General features: G+C 35.8%; 1 protein-coding gene across 2 annotated transcripts in view; it reads right to left on the bottom strand.

The window, feature by feature from the left end:
* Positions 1 to 16,416, bottom strand: part of DHX36 (DEAH-box helicase 36) — a 48,507-nt gene that overhangs the window by 29,677 nt on the left and 2,414 nt on the right. The window contains exons 1-5 of one of the 2 annotated variants that reach the window (XM_061193532.1): positions 15,764 to 15,845; positions 5,675 to 5,799; positions 4,673 to 4,904; positions 3,092 to 3,130; positions 1,535 to 1,705 (exon numbers count right to left, since the gene is read on the bottom strand). In XM_061193532.1, the coding sequence (XP_061049515.1) occupies positions 1,535 to 1,705; positions 3,092 to 3,130; positions 4,673 to 4,904; positions 5,675 to 5,784 (552 nt within the window). In that variant the 5' untranslated portion in view covers positions 5,785 to 5,799; positions 15,764 to 15,845. Of the gene's footprint in view, positions 1 to 1,534; positions 1,706 to 3,091; positions 3,131 to 4,672; positions 4,905 to 5,674; positions 5,800 to 15,763; positions 15,846 to 16,416 lie in introns of those variants that run through there. The other variant, XM_061193531.1, reaches the window with a different exon arrangement.

Here is a 16,416-nt window from a genome sequence, read left to right as displayed (position 1 = left end):
CTTCACATTTCCTCTGAAATTCTCCCTCATAACTATTTTCAAAGCGACTTTCTATAAACCCTCTCTACCTTTGTCTTTTTAAAAAAAAGTTGGAAATCGTAATCTAAACTTGTAAAACTCGTATATAATTTGAGGGTAAACATACGTTGATACTTTTTTTTCGTTTGTTTCTTTTTCGTAGAGATTGGTAGGCTTAATTTCTAGTTCTTGGTTATGTTCTTAAAGTTATGGCTGCCAAAGATAAGCTCTAGACAGATGAAATCTTATAATCCAACACTGATTTGTATAACTAAAAGTAACCAACAGTCATCTAGTGACAGAACAGTGATTTATGAGGTTAGAAATAGAAAATGACATGATTAGTTTTTAAGAAATAATACTTCAGAAGGAAAAGTTTTCAATCATTCTATCCCATATAAACTGACTTGGACCGTTACTTCACTTTTTACTATTGATTAAACTGCCCATTCAAATACCAACAGATCTTGGAAAAATAAGCAAATAAATAACCTAATTTGCATTTCTCCTTACTGTCAATATATACAGTCACATATTAGTGAAAACGATGATTAGATTTTTAACTTAAGTCAGGCTATATAACAGTGTTATGACAAAAATGGCTTATTTTTCACCATTCCATGAACCTATGCCATTTCTAGGAATATCGTCCTCCCATAAAGACTGCTGCTTTACTTTTTAAAAAATAGTATGTCTTAGAAACCACAGTTTAAAACGTATATAGTAGCTCCTACAAAACACTGCTGTAATTGGTAATGCAGTTCCTGACCAGATTCTGTATTAAATGACTTAGAAATCTAATAAATAGTACTATCATAAAACCAAATACAACCATAAATCTTCATAATTTAAATTTACACACAGCATTACATAACACTGAAATAAATGTACTATACACACTGAATGTTGTAAGAAACCCCAAACATTTTTAAAGAACATATAACTCATATATTTAACTAGGTCATCTAACTAAACACAAACAAAAAATGTTATTTGTAATAAACATGTACTTATACCTGCTTCATGATAAACCTGAAACAATGCCTTATTTTTTTATGATAAATTCCCTCTTACTGAATTGCATTAAAAAGTCAGAAATACAGCTACCACCACTCAGTGTACTTATATATGGAAAAAAACAATCAGAGAGCCGAAAACAGTATTGAATGAATCAAGGAGTAAAATGTAAAGCATCTAATGATGCAGATTATTTGAAGCTCCTAATTAATTCTATAAACATTATCAATTTTTTGTTCTTTTAGTTTTATACTGAAAATTGTCTGGATTTTTAATTTATCTTGAACTCCTAAACATCTATTATCAGTAACAGAGAAAGGTCAATTTTTTGGGCTTTACTACCAAATAAATACTTGTTAACCAAATTTTGCTTTTATAGCAACATATCTTAAACCTAATAAAAAATCACCCCAACCTTCAAAATCAGTAAGTTCTAGCAGGACTACATGGGAGAATGGAAAACAAAGTGGGTAATTTTAAAAAGTGAGAGCTTACTTACTGAAATGGCACTAATTCTTCTTGGCTGAGTACAAACTATCCTGCATGCAGATCCTTTTCCTCTTTCAATGTAGTTATCCAAAATGAACTGAGTAACTTGAGTGGTTTTTCCACAACCAGTTTCACCACTTACTACTGTTACCTGATGGTTATCGATCATATTTACCAATTCCTATTTCAAAAGGGAAAATAAGTGAAGGACATCACATGTTGACTAAGTCTGAAAAGATAGTTACCAAAATCCTACCAAACTGAAGGTAATTGTTTTTAACAAGCATATTAATACTTTAAAAATTCTGTTATATGCAATGCTGGCAGTTTGGATATCTGGATCTACCAGTTTTCAAGAGGTAAGAAGCACCAAATTATAAAAAGAACAGAGCCATGGCTCTGTTAATGAAAAACACACTGACAAGAACAAGAAGAGACAGCTTATAAATCCATACATAAGAATTAACATAAATTAAAAAGAATGGTGACATGTGGGGCTACTGAGTACAAGGCAGATCCCCTGATACCTAAAAAACTATGAGGAACATTAAGGATTTATATCATAAATCATAAATATGGCTTTGTCTGCAGGACAAGTTCTGTATACTGTTTTCAAGAACAAGGAAGAGTATAATTTAAGACGATTCTCTTTCAAATAATTAAAATAAAGACAAGTTTTAAATACCTAAATCAAATGACTAAAATTCAGATATCTGGAAAACTGCCTACTTGGGAAAGATCTTCTTTCTTAGAAGGTTTAGATAAACACGAATATTTTTAAAGTAATATTCACCGTACAAACAAAACCATCCCACTACTTCAAAGGGGTGTCATGAGGTATCTTTATCTATGAAACAATCTAACATGAAAACCCACCATTTAAAAATTTCTTATCTATTCTACCACCTCATATATATCAGAACAAGTTCCAAGTTTGAACACTGAAATTACAGCTGGCAAGTACTGAGAAGTAGAATGTGACTCATTCATTCAACAAATATTTACTGGGGTTCTATAGAATGTTAGGCACTGTTCTGAGTCAAGAGGTAGATAGTGAACAAAACAGACTCTGTCCTCAAGAACTTACACTGCTAGGAGGGGAAGACACACATGTCAGGTGGTAGTAAGTGCTATAAAAAGGAAAGAAAAATAAAGGAAGGTTGAGAAGTCAGAGAAGGATGGGAGACTATATTATTCTACATAGGGTGATTGGATGAGGAAACATAATAAGTTAATTAAAGCACTGTATTTTCAGCAGTGCCCCAATTTTAATTAAAATATTTGATCTCAAATTAAGAGCAAGGGTTATTTATCCAAAGCAACTTACAAGTGAAAATTCTATTTTTAAACTCATGGACATATAAATATGAGAAAACTTCAGGAAAATTGTTTCAGAACTGGGTTTTTTTTTTTTTTTAAAGTCCTTCAACAATTCAAAGGAATAAAATGAACTTCCAAGAATATCCTTTAGGGAAAGGTTCATAAATTTATATTTCTTCTTGACATAGAGCTTTAAAAAAAATGTATTTAAACATTTTGCAAATCAAATAGTATACATTCATTTTACCTTTTGCATTCCATATGAAGGCAGCTTTTCCCTGAAATGCTGAAATTAAAAAAAAAAGTTAATTTTTTTACAAAAGAAATGTAATCAAATTATAATCCTGGCAAATAGAATATATCATAGATATATATGGTAAGAGTGCAAAAGTATTTTTTATTACATCACAGCTTATGTGAGGTGTCAAAACTTAAAAAAAAAGAATTTTTATAAAAAAGAACTAATGAATTTAGCAATGAGATTATAAGCTGTCTGAGGACAGGGAATGTCTTATTCAGTCTTTGGAAAACACAGCAGAATGACAGGCATCTAGCAAGTGGAAAAATAATGTTTAAAAAAAATTTATAACTGAAAGAAAAATATGGCACATTACCAAGGATTAAAAAGTTGAGCTCTTAAACACACCTAAATTTTAGACTTGGTTTTGTTACGAGCTGTGCAACCATAGATAGGTCACTTAACCTAAGATTCTTTTTCCTCCTCTGTAACAGCCATGCGTAATCTCTTGTACAGGGCTGTTGAGAGGTTCAAATGTAGTACATGTGAAGCTTTTACAACAGTGCCTGACCAAAAGGAAGACCACCAACTGTTTTTGTTTTGCACATTTCTTCTTTCTCTGAACTAGATCAATTACTCATCTTCAATAATATTTGAGTTCTGTCTTCCATACAAAGCAAACAGAGATAGTAGCTAACTCTTCTTGCTCCCAAGGCTATAAGACAACTAAAATATTCTGAATTAATACATCTTGAAATCTCCCCAAATCATATTTTCACTCAAAAGGCATCAAAGAGCTATACAATTTGGTCCTGGATAACCTCAGCTGATCTGTTCTAATGAGGATATCCAACCTTCAGTGACAGTCAATAGATCCTTTCTTTCCTACAGGAGATGTGATAATCTGCCTTTCTCAAAAATGGCAGTACATATTTGCATATTAAAGACATAGCCCTCAGAATTCCCTCAGTAATTTCTCTTAAAAAAAAAATGTGAACATTTTATTGCATCTCTTTCTAGAATATCCATAAAGAATTCAATTTTATGTTTTATCAGGAAGGGACCTTAAAATATCTTGCCTAGCAGGAAAAGAAAATACTGGAAAAACTCAGGAGAATTTCAGAATTTAAAGACACCTCTGTCTTTAAAGTGTTGGTGAACGTAAGCACATCATATAACTTTTGAGGAATTTAATTTTAACATCTGTAAAACGAACGAGTTGGATTAGATGTTCTAAAAGAAAAAACTTTACAATTCTAACCACCCTTGTCTCTTATGACATCTCACTAAAATGGCCTAGAAATGTTAAACTTAAGAGTGATTTTTTTTTTCACTTGCACTACCATTTCTCAGATATTTCTTCCCTTCACCATACATATAAACTATTGTAGATGAGACAAGCTACTTATGTGTAATTCCATTCCCACTACTTTTCTGTACCCTAAGGGGGAAAAAAATTCCCAGAGAATGGCTTGTTGAGCAATCTCACTGATTTATATTAAGCAGCTACCTCTAACCATAAATACATTTTTATCAAGTGTCAGAAGAGATGACAAGTAAAACTTTTTTCCCCATCTTGCTTTCCATTACCTGCATTTCAATATACCGAAGGTCAGTTTTTTTCTTTTGTAAATCTTCCAGTAATTGTTGGTCTAAAGTTACATCTGGTTCATTTTCTTGCAGGAGATATTCAGAATCGCGGTCAATATATTTGTCCCTGATTCTAAATGGCCTCTTTTCTTGATTTATCAATTTTTTTTCCTGATCCTCAACTTTCTTTACTGAGTTTGGTTTGTTCTCAGCAGGAGCTTCAGTCCCATATCTATTTTGACAAAATAAAAAAATGATAAAGATTGAATGAAGAGCCACTCAAACCCTGAAACAAAATAATATATGTTGTTTAATGATTTCAAAGTCATCAAAATCAAAAGCCTTTATTCTTTTCTCTTAGTAGAGCAATTTGAAAATACTTAGATTCTTACAATGAACTCAATTTTTTTCCACCCTACAAATAAGACACTGCCAGATAGGTTATTCCTTGTGGTAGTTAAAAAAATAAAAATCCACCCAATAGTCATTCCTCCATTGCAAAGACTCACAGTGTTTCTCTTTATCAAGTTTTCTGAGCCATGTTTTATTTCACAACTTCATTTTCCTGCCACCCTTTCTGAGCTATAAATGGGATGCTACATTACACGGTCCCAGAGAAACTACTTCTAATTTGCCCCTGATGATACAGTTCCTATGATTTTCCTAAAACAGCAGCAATTTAACTTCTTACAGATCTCCTCCACAAGAAAATTCCGGAAATACAAAGATGATGGGTAGGAAGAACTAACTAATAACTTCACCAACATCCTATATAGACAATTCCTACCATTTACATCTCCTGTGGGAATAAATATGCCACCTAAATTTTTAAATCTTTCACCAAATTTGCTCAATCTACATAAGAAAAAAGATTACTTTGAGGCTAAATTTCACTTATAGAAGAGTCTAAAGATGTTATTTTTATTATCTTTTTTTTCCGGCCAGTGCTCTGAAAGAAGTGTCACTCTTTGTTCATTTTTAAAAGAATACTTTTTGTTTTACCCGTGATCTTCAGGAGCAAACCAGGATATTTGTGCTTCCGAATCTTTATCATTCTTAGCTTGCACAGAATGTAGCAGCTGCACAATTTGTTCTTCTCGACGTTCATCCATATGTACCACAGCTCTCTATTTTGTGCAAATGAAAAAGCATCCTTATCAACGTGAGAAAGCATGTGCAAAATTATTTGACGACTAAAAAAATAAAGGCAAAGTAACGTGTTCAACAAACATATATAAAAGAAAGTTAAAGTCACCCCACACTTGCTCTCTAGACCCTTTTCTACTATATGTCTATAGAATTAGCTTTACTATTACCAGCAAAGAAATCATATTTATGTCACTTATTAAAACTTTGGTTCCCTTACTTCCTACCTTTGTATAATACTAATTGTTACAATCTTTCCCTTATCTTAAATTTTAAAAGATACTATTAAATTTATTAAAACCCAAATGTTCTAGTAAAAACAAAAGTTAAAAACTGCAAATACTATTTTGGTTGCAATGAGCATTTTAAGAGCATTTAAATCTCTTACATTATGAGGAGGAGTAAATTGGGAAGTAAGAAGGCTGAGCTCAGAGGGAGTAAATAAAATGATCAGTGCTCATGAAAATAATATTCCAAACGATGCAGTTACCTCAGAGAATGAGATTTAATTACAGAGACACCAGAGAAAATATGAGTTAGATTGTTTTCTTAGTATAGACTACATGGAAGAGAAAATATGAGTTACACTGTACACAGTAAGAATAAGAACTTTTAAAGACTGCCCTTTTATAACTGCAAATTATGATTAGCTGAATAATAAGTAAACACAGTAGGTAAAAAAGAAGAGTGCATAGATTTTTTTTTTCCCAGGTGTGCAGACAGGAAAGATGGCCAAGTTATTGAATGAAAAAAGCCAGATGCAGAAAACATGTGCAATGAGATCTTGCTTTCACCACTATTAATTTTTAAAAAGGTTATTCACTTTTCATATTCTATGCCTTTTGCAGTATTTCTTCCAGATATAATTCTGGCACATAGTACATACCCCAGAGAAGTCTATCAAATGAATGGATGAATCTAGCTTTTCGAATGAGCATATATGACTTTTGTGTTAAACCATTTTTCTCTTTAAACAAGTAAAACACACACAAAAAGAATACACTGAGATCTCTGGGGAATTCCAGAAGACTTCTGCTGATAAATTATTAAAGGATTTACTAAAAGCATCATTATGCTCATACACTTAAAAGCTCCAATACAGCAAAACTCTAGCTGATAAGAAAGCATTAGGAAATTACAAACTGCAGCAAAACCTTTACTGACAGACAAAAAAGTCCAAAATTGTAAGTCAGAAAGAGAAAAACAGATCAATATGATACAAAAGGACTTTTTTTCAACACCCGTGTGGCTGACAGGGTTTTGGTGCTCTGGCCAGGTGTCAGGCCTGTGCCTCTGAGGTGGGAGAGCCGAGTTCAAGACACTGGTCCACTACAGACCTCCCAGCTCCACATAATATCGAACAGCAAAAGCTCTCCCAGAGATCTCTGTCTCAACTCTAAGAACCAGCTCCACTCAATGACCAGCAAGCTACAGTGCTGGACACCCTATGCCAACAACTAGCAAGACAGGAACACAGCCCCATCCATTAGCAGAAAGGCTGCCTAAAATCATAAAGAGGTCACAGACACCCCAAAACACACCACTGGACACAGACCTGCCACCAGAAAGACAAGATCCAGCCTCATTCACCAGAACACAGGCACTAGGCACCTCCACCAGGAAGCCTACACAATGCACTGAACCAACCTTAGCCACTGGGGGCACACACCAAAAACAACGGGAACTGTGAACATGCAGCCTGCGAAAAGGAGACCCCAAACACAGTAAGTTAAGCAAAACGAGAAGACACAGAAACACACAGCAGATGAAGGAGCAAGGTAAAAACCCACCAGAACAAACAAATGAAGAGGAAATACTCTACCTGAAAAAGAGTTCAGAGTAATGAGAATAAAGACAATCCAAAATCTTGGAAATAGAATGGAGAAAATACAAGAAACGTTTAACAAGGACCCAGAAGAACTAAAGAGCAAACAAACAATGATGAACAAAATAAATGACATTAAAAATTCTCTAGAAGGAATCAAGAGCAGAATAACTGAGGCAGAAAAATGGATAAGTGACCTGGAAGATAAAATGGTGGAAATAACTACTGCAGAGCAGAATAAAGAAAAAAGAATGAAAAGAATTGAGGACAGTCTCAGAGACCTCTGGGAGAACACTAAACTCACCAACATTTGAATTATAGGGGTCCCAGAAGAAGAAGAGAAAAAGAAAGGGACTGAGAAAATATTTGAAGAGATTATAGTTGAAAACTTCCCTAATACGGGAAAGGAAATAGTCAATCAAGTCCAGGAAGCGCAGGGAGTCGCATACAGCATAAATCCAAGGAGAAACACGCCAAGACACATATTAATCAAACTATCAAAAATTAAATTCAAAGAAAAAAAATTAAAAGCAGCAAGAGAAAAGCAACAAATAACATACAAGGGAATCCCCATAAGGTTAACAGCTGATCTTTCAGCAGAAACTCTGCAAGCCAGAAGGGAGTGGCAGGACATATTTAAAGTGATGAAAGGGAAAAACCTACAACCAAGATGACTCTACCCAGCAAGGATCTAATTCAGATTCGATGGAGAAATTAAAACCTTTACAGACAAGCAAAAGCTAAGAGAATTCAGCGACACCAAACCAGCTTTACAACAAATGCTAAAGGAACTTCTCTAAGTGGGAAACACAAGAGAAGGAAAAGACCTACAATAACAAACCCAAAACAATTTTAAAAAATGGTAATAGGAACAAACATATCAATAATTAACTGAAATGTAAATGGATTAAATGCTCCAACCAAAAGACACAGACTGGCTGAATGGATACAAAAACAAGACCCGTATTTATGCTGTCTACAAGACACCCACTTCAGACCCAGGGACACATACAGACTGAAAGTGAGGGGATGGAAAAACATTTTCCATGCAAATGGAAATCAAAAGAAAGCTGGAGTAGCAATTCTCATATCAGACAAAATAGACTTTAAAACAAAGGCTACTTACAAGAGACAAAGAAGGACACTACATAATGATCAAGGGATCAATCCAAGAATAAGATATAACAATTGTAAATATTTATGCACCCAACACAGGAGCACCTCAATACATAAGGCAAATGCTAACAGCCATAAAAGGGGAAATCGACAGTAACACAATCATAGAAGGGGACTTTAACACCCCACATTCACCAATGGACAGATCATCCAAAATGAAAATAAATAAGGAAACACAAGCTTTAATGACACATTAAACAAGATGGACTTAACTGATATTTATAGGACATTCCATCCAAAAACAACAGAATACACTTTCTTCTCAAGTGCTCATGGAACATTCTCCAGGATAGATCATATCTTGTGTCACAAATCAAGCCTCAGTAAATTTAGAAAACTGAAATCGTATCAAGTACCTTTTCTGACCACAATGCTATGAGACTAGATATCAATTACAGGAAAAAATCTGTAAAAAATACAAACACATGGAGACTAAACAATACACTACTTAACAACCAAGAGATCACTGAAGAAATCAAGGAGGAAATCAAAAAATACCTAGAAACAAATGACAATGAAAACACAACGACCCAAAACCTATGGGATGCAGCAAAAGCAGTTCTAAGAGGGAAGTTTACAGCAATACAATCCTACCTTAAGAAACAAGAAACATCTCAAATAAACTACCTAACCTTACACCTAAAGCAATTAGAGAAAAAAGAACAAAAAAACCCGAAAGTTAGCAGAAGGAAAGAAATCATACAGATCAGAAATAAATGAAAAAGAAATGAAGGAAACAATAGCAAATATCAATAAAACTAAAAGCTGGTTCTTTGAGAAGATAAACACAACTGATAAACCATTAACCAGACTCATCAAGAAAAAAAGGGAGAAGACTCAAATCAATAGAATTAGAAATGAAAAAGGAGAAGTAACAACTGACACTGCAGAAATACAAAGGATCATGAGAGATTACTACAAGCAACGATATGCCAATAAAATGGACAACCTGGAAAAAATGGACAAATTCTTAGAAACGCACAACCTTCCGAGACTGAACCAGGAAGAAATAGAAAATATGAACAGACCAATCACAAGCACTGATATTGAGACTGTGATTAAAAATCTTCCAACAAACAAAAGCCCAGGACCAGATGGCTTCACAGGTGAATTCTATCAAACATATAGAGAAGAGCTACTAACACCTATCCTTCTCAAACTCTTCCAAACTACAGCAGAGGGAGGAACACTCCCAAACTCATTCTACAAGGCCACCATCACCCTGATACCAAAACCAGACAAAGAAGTCACAAAGAAAGAAAACTACAGGCCAATATCACTGATGAATATAGATGCAAAAATCCTCAACAAAATACTAGCAAACAGAATCCAACAGCACATTAAAAGGATCATACACCATGATCAAGTGGGGTTTATCCCAGGAATGCAAGGATTCTTCAATATACACAAATCCATCAATGTGATACACCATATTAACAAACTTAAGAATAAAAAGCATATGATCATCTCAATAAATGCAGAAAAAGCTTTCGACAAAATTCAACACCCATTTATGATAAAAACCCTCCAGAAAGTAGGCACAGAGGGAACTTACCTCAACATAATAAAGGCCATATATGACAAACCCACAGCCAACATTGTCCTCAATGGTGAAAAACTGAAACCATTTCTACTAAGAACAGGAACAAGACAAGGTTGCCCACTCTCACCACTATTATTCAACATAGTTTTGGAAATTTTAGCCACAGCAATCAGAGAAGAAAAAGAAATAAAAGGAATCCAAATTGGAAAAGAAGAAGTAAATCTGTCACTGTTTGCAGATGACATGATACTATACATAGAGAATCCTAAAGATGCTACCAGGAAACTACTAGAGCTAATCAATGAATTTGGTAAAGTAGCAGGATACAAAATTAATGCACAGAAATCTCTTGCATTCCTATACACTAATGATGAAAAATCTGAAAGTGAAATTAAGGGAACACTCCCATTTACCACTGCAACAAAAAGAATAAAATACCTAGGAATAAACCTACCTAAGGAGACAAAAGACCTATATGAAGGAAACTATAAGACACTGATGAAAGAAATTAAAGATGATACAAACAGATGGAGAGATATACCATGTTCTTGGACTGGAAGAATCAACATTGTGGAAGTGACTATACCACCCAAAGGAATCTACAGATTCAATGCAATCCCTATTAAATTACCAATGGCATTTTTCACAGAACTAGAACAAAAAATTTCACAATTTGTATGGAAACACAAAAGACCCCAAATAGCCAAAGCAATCTTGAGAAAGAAAAACGGAGCTGGAGGAATCAGGCTCCCTGACTTCAGACTATACTACAAAGCTACAGTAATCAAGACAGTATGGTACTGGCACAAAAACAGAAATACAGATCAATGGAACAGGACAGAAAGCCCAGAGATAAACCCATGCCCATATGGTCACTTTATTTTTGATAAAGGAGGGAAGCATATACAATGGAGAAAAGACAATCTCTTCAATAAGTGGTGCTGGGAAAACTGGACAGCTACATGTAAAAGAATGAAATTAGAACACTCCCTAACACCATACACAAAAATAAACTCAAAATGGATTAAAGACCTAAATGTAAGGCCAGACACTATAAAACTCTTAGAGGAAAACAGGCAGAACACTCTATGACATAAATCACAGCAAGATCCTTTCTGACCCACCTCCTGGAAAACTGGAAATAAAAACAAAAATAAACAAATGGGACGTAATGAAACTTCAAAGCTTTTGCACAGCAAAGGAAACCATAAACAAGGTGAAAAGACTACCCTCAGAATGGGAGTAATATTTGGAAACGAAGCAACTGACAAAGGATTAATCTCCAAAATATACAAGCAGCTCATGCAGCTCAATATCAAAAAAACAAACAACCCAATCCAAAAATGGGCAGAAGACCTAAATAGACATTTCTCCAAAGAAGATACACAGATTGCCAACAAACACATGAAAAGAATGCTCAACATCATTAATCATTAGAGAAATGCAAATCAAAACTACAATGAGATATCACCTCACACCGGTCAGAATGGCCATCATCAAAAAATCTACAAACAATAAATGCTGGAGAGGGTGTGGAGAAAAGGGAACCCTCTTGCACTGTTGGTGGGAATGCACATTGATACAGCCACTATGGAGAACAGTATGGAGGTTCCTTAAAAAACTAAAAATAGAACTACCACATGACCCAGCAATCCCACTACTGGGCATATACCCTGAGAAAACCATAATTCAAAAAGAGTCATATACCACAATGTTCATTGCAGCTCTGTTTACAATAGCCAAGACATGGAAGCAATCTAAATGTCCACAGACAGATGAATGGATAAAGAAGATGTGGCACCTATATATGATGGAATATTACTCAGCCATAAAAAGAAACAAAATTGAGTTATTTGTAGTGAGGTGGATGGACCTAGAGTCTGTCATACAGAGTGAAGTAAGTCAGAAAGAGAAAAACAAATACCGTATGCTAACACATATATACGGAATCTAAAGAGAAAAAAATTGTTCTGAAGAACCTAGGGGCAGGACAGGAATAAAGACGCAGACGTAGAGAATGGACTTGAGGACATGGGGAGGGGGAAGGGTAAGCTTGGATGAAGTGAGAGGGTGGCATGGACTTATATATACTACCTAATGTGAAATAGATAGCTAGTGGGAAGCAGCCGCTTAGCACAGGGAGATCAGCTGGGTGCTTTGTGACCACCTAGAAGGGTGGGATAGGGAGGGTGGGAGGGAGACGCCAGAGGGAGGAGATATGGGGATATATGTAAATGTATAGCTGATTCACTATGTTATAAAGCAGAAACTAACACAGCATTGTAAAGCAATTATACTCCAATAAAGATGTTAAAAAAAAAGAAAAAGAGAAAACCAAATTATCGTATATGAACGCATATATGTGGAACCTAGAAAAACGGTACAGATGAACCAGTTTGCAGGGCAGAAATAGAGACAAAGATGTAGAGAAGAAACGCATGGACACCAAGGGGGGAAAGTGGCAGGGGGGTGGTGGTGGTGGGATTAATTGGGAGACTGGGATTGACATATATACACTAATATGTATAAAATAGGTAACTAATAAGAATCTGCTGTATAAAAAATAAATTTCAAAAATCCAAAAAATAAAGTCCAAATTTTTTTGCTTTTTAATAATTGTACTACATAGAAATCTTTTTTAAATGGTTAATAAATTAGACTAATGTATATTTTCTCCGTAGTACAGAATATGCCCTCTCTACTAGGACTGGAAGCTTGCACCTGGTTTCTCCTGGACTCTACCCTATGCACCTTTACCTTTGCCAATTTTAATTTGTAATAATTTGCTGTTAAGAACAGCTACTGTGAGTACACCAGCTTTTCAGAGATTTGTGACTCCTTCCAGTGAATTTCAGAACCTGAGGGTGGTCTTGGGGACCCCCAACACAGAGGATCATTATCAGAACACTTCTGCCCTATGCTTTAAATTCTGTAAGTCTTCAGTACATATTAACATTTACTGCTCTGTGTACTTACACTATGTTTTTTCTTGGCCCTTAGAAATTTAAGAATCCTCAGCAATACTATGATTAAAGCCTCCTCTGAAAAGGAAGCCCCAGGACATAAAGTCATCCTTAAGCACAGGTTCCTTAATTTTTACACCCTTTCCAAACACCTCAAGGGTTCATAGCCATAGTTTCTTTCATTCACTTTCAAAATGGCAAAGATTAAGTAATTTAAGACTGATTCCTTTCCCAATGAAACTCATTCACACTAACGCATTTCTTCAGCCAAAGAGAACTTCACATTTTGAAGCTATTACCTCTACTAGCAGAACAAAGTTCTCCTCCTCACCTTGTTAAATGAATTTCAGATATCCAGAAAAAGGTGGGATGACTGAAAAATGAAATAGCCCCTGAAAATTTTATACTTTTTAATAAAAACATAATATACACTTTTTTAAAAAAAATTATTTTCAACGTGGTTCTCTGCACAATGAGCCCCCAGAGGCTGTGGGCAGTGAATTTAGGAATGCTGAAATTCCAAACCTGGATCTAGCCTGATTCTCTGTAGGTTATCTCCCTCCTAACCTTCTTCCAGTTCCATCATCCTTTACTTTACCTCACCCCCTGCCTGAAGAATCTCAGAATCTCAGACACACATTTTATGGTTCATGACTCTTTTATTTTATCAAGGCATTTGATTTTTTTATTATTTCCCCCCCTTTTGGACATCTTCAAATATTCTTTCTGTTTCTAACTGGAAATTCCTAGCAAAGGAGACCCTCAATTATATCCAGCAAATTGTCTTTCTCATCAGCTTCTAATTATCTGTAACTGCTTCAAATTTTCTCCATTCTCTGTAACACACCCATACCACTTTCCTGTTCACCCTCGACATTTTACACACGATATTTCATACAGAAAACAAAACCCAAAGGAAAAATCCTCAATCGCTTGCCACCAAACCCAAACCCACCTGTATCAGAACCCATCCTTTGCTCTTTTCTTTCCTGTTAAAATGGAAGAGGAATACATTTTCCTAGTTAAAGTTAATCTCTCCACTTAAGCCCTGCAGCCTTCCTTCCACCTCCTCAGAGGTATCTCCGATTAAGATTTATCTTCCTTTCCTAGATCTCTTTCTCTCTAGTAGTCTTTAGGCTGTATATCAATATTCTGGTTTGCTTCTTTACAGATATAAGGCAGAACTGCATTTCCCATGGCCATGTGAATGGGAATTTCCAGGAATCAGGGGTGATTTACTGTATCCCTCCCTGCTGCCACCAAAAACCGTTATGCTCCAGATGGGTGGGAGGCTATGTGGACCTCATTCTCACGAGAACTCTAGCAAACTCCAACGGTCAATTAATGTGAGTAGAAAACAAACCTTTGTTGTTATCAGCCATTAAGATCTGGGGGCTGTCTACTACTACTGCATGATAATTTATTCTTCTCTGATATATTTACTTTTCCTCTCCACTGGCTCCTTACCATCAGTACATGAACTTGAACAGTCAAATCTCTTCACTTTTAAAACAATAAAAACAAAAATCCTGTCCTGAATTCTCCCACCCCTACTTTTCCTCCTCCTTCTCACAGGAGAACTGCCTGGAGGTACCCCCATTTCTTCGTCTCTCCTTCTCTAACCACTCCAGTGCAATCTGGTTTTTACTTCCATCACTCCACAAAAAGGGCTCTCTCTCATCAAGGTTACCAATTACCCTGTTGCTAAATCCAACACACTCTGAACTCTTACCTCACTTGACATCAGTGCAGTGTTTGCCACTATTGATTACTTTCTTTTTTTCATATACTCTTTTCTCCCTAAACAATACTCCTGGATTCCAAAACAACATCCATCTCCTTATTTTTCTCTTCTCTGGCTGTTCCTTCCTAGATTCTTTCAAGCTTCTCTCCCTCAGCCCATACCTTAAATTTTCTTGTTCTCCATTGTACAGCCTGAGTGCTCTGCAGACCAGCAGTACTGACATCATCTGGGACCCTGTGAGAAAAGTTGAATCTCTGGACCCACCCCAGTTCTACATTGCTACAAGATGCCAGGTGATTCAGGTTTGAGAAGCAATGGTCTACAGAGTTCAGGCCTGCACCCACTCCTCTTCTCATTCACTTCTGTATTACAACTACTACCCATAGGCCCACAAACTGTCAAATGTTCACCTGCAGTCTAGATTTCTCTAGGCATCAGGTCCACACAGCCTTTAACTTCCTTGAAATCACCACTTGTATGCCCTATAATATCACACTCAGTGTGCTTAAGCTGAGTCCATCGTCCTCCTCCATCAAGCCAGTTCTTTATATAGTCATTAGTGTCATCCATTCACACCTGCCTTCCCCTTCCCTCCAGATAAAATCATTTTGAGTCTACCTCCTAAATCACTTTAAGCTGTCTGCTTCCCTCCATCTCCACTAGCAATGTCCTAATTCAAGCTGTCATTTCTCACCTTAATTACTGCAAGAGCTACTTAACTGGTCTCCCGGTCCCAGGATTGCCTCTTTTTCAATCCATTCTCTATGCTGCTACCTAGGGTGAATTTAAACACAAATCCAATCATTTCATGTTTTGCTTGAAACGCTTTAATGACTTGCCAGAGTTCTTAAGGGAAAGAATTTCAAAGCCCTGCTTACTTTCTAGTCCAGGAGCTTTCATACTGCAATCTGTAAAATTAAAGGATCATGACCAGTATTAATTTAAAAAAAGGGCAGAAAGGTACAAACAACAAGAACAAAAGCCCCAGGGCAATGTACAGGTAATTAAACATTATTTTATGAAACTTTTTGTTCACTTACACACGTGTGTGCACTGGGTTGCAAATTAAAATATATCCCTTTTTGTAGGAAACAGTCAAAAGTATAAAAGCCATGCTCTACCCCCCTTCTCAGTTCCTTGAACATGGTCTTCCTGACCTCTAGGTTGTGGCACATGCTGCTGCCTCGGCCTAAAAATCCCTTTCCAAGCCCCCAAATCACAAACATACTTTGCTATCTTTCAAGTTTCAGCTTAAGGGTTACCTCTTCTGGGAAATCTTCTAGGCTCTTCCTAATTTGAGTTAGGGGATAAGCCCACATGCTCCTTATTATAATTCTTTAACATTGT

The sequence above is a fragment of the Eubalaena glacialis genome, chromosome 6 (genome assembly GCF_028564815.1).
Source record: "Eubalaena glacialis isolate mEubGla1 chromosome 6, mEubGla1.1.hap2.+ XY, whole genome shotgun sequence".
In the NCBI taxonomy this organism is placed as follows: Eukaryota; Metazoa; Chordata; class Mammalia; order Artiodactyla; family Balaenidae; genus Eubalaena; species Eubalaena glacialis.
Note: the sequence above shows the minus strand (reverse complement) of the source record. Positions and strands in the feature narration are given on the sequence as shown.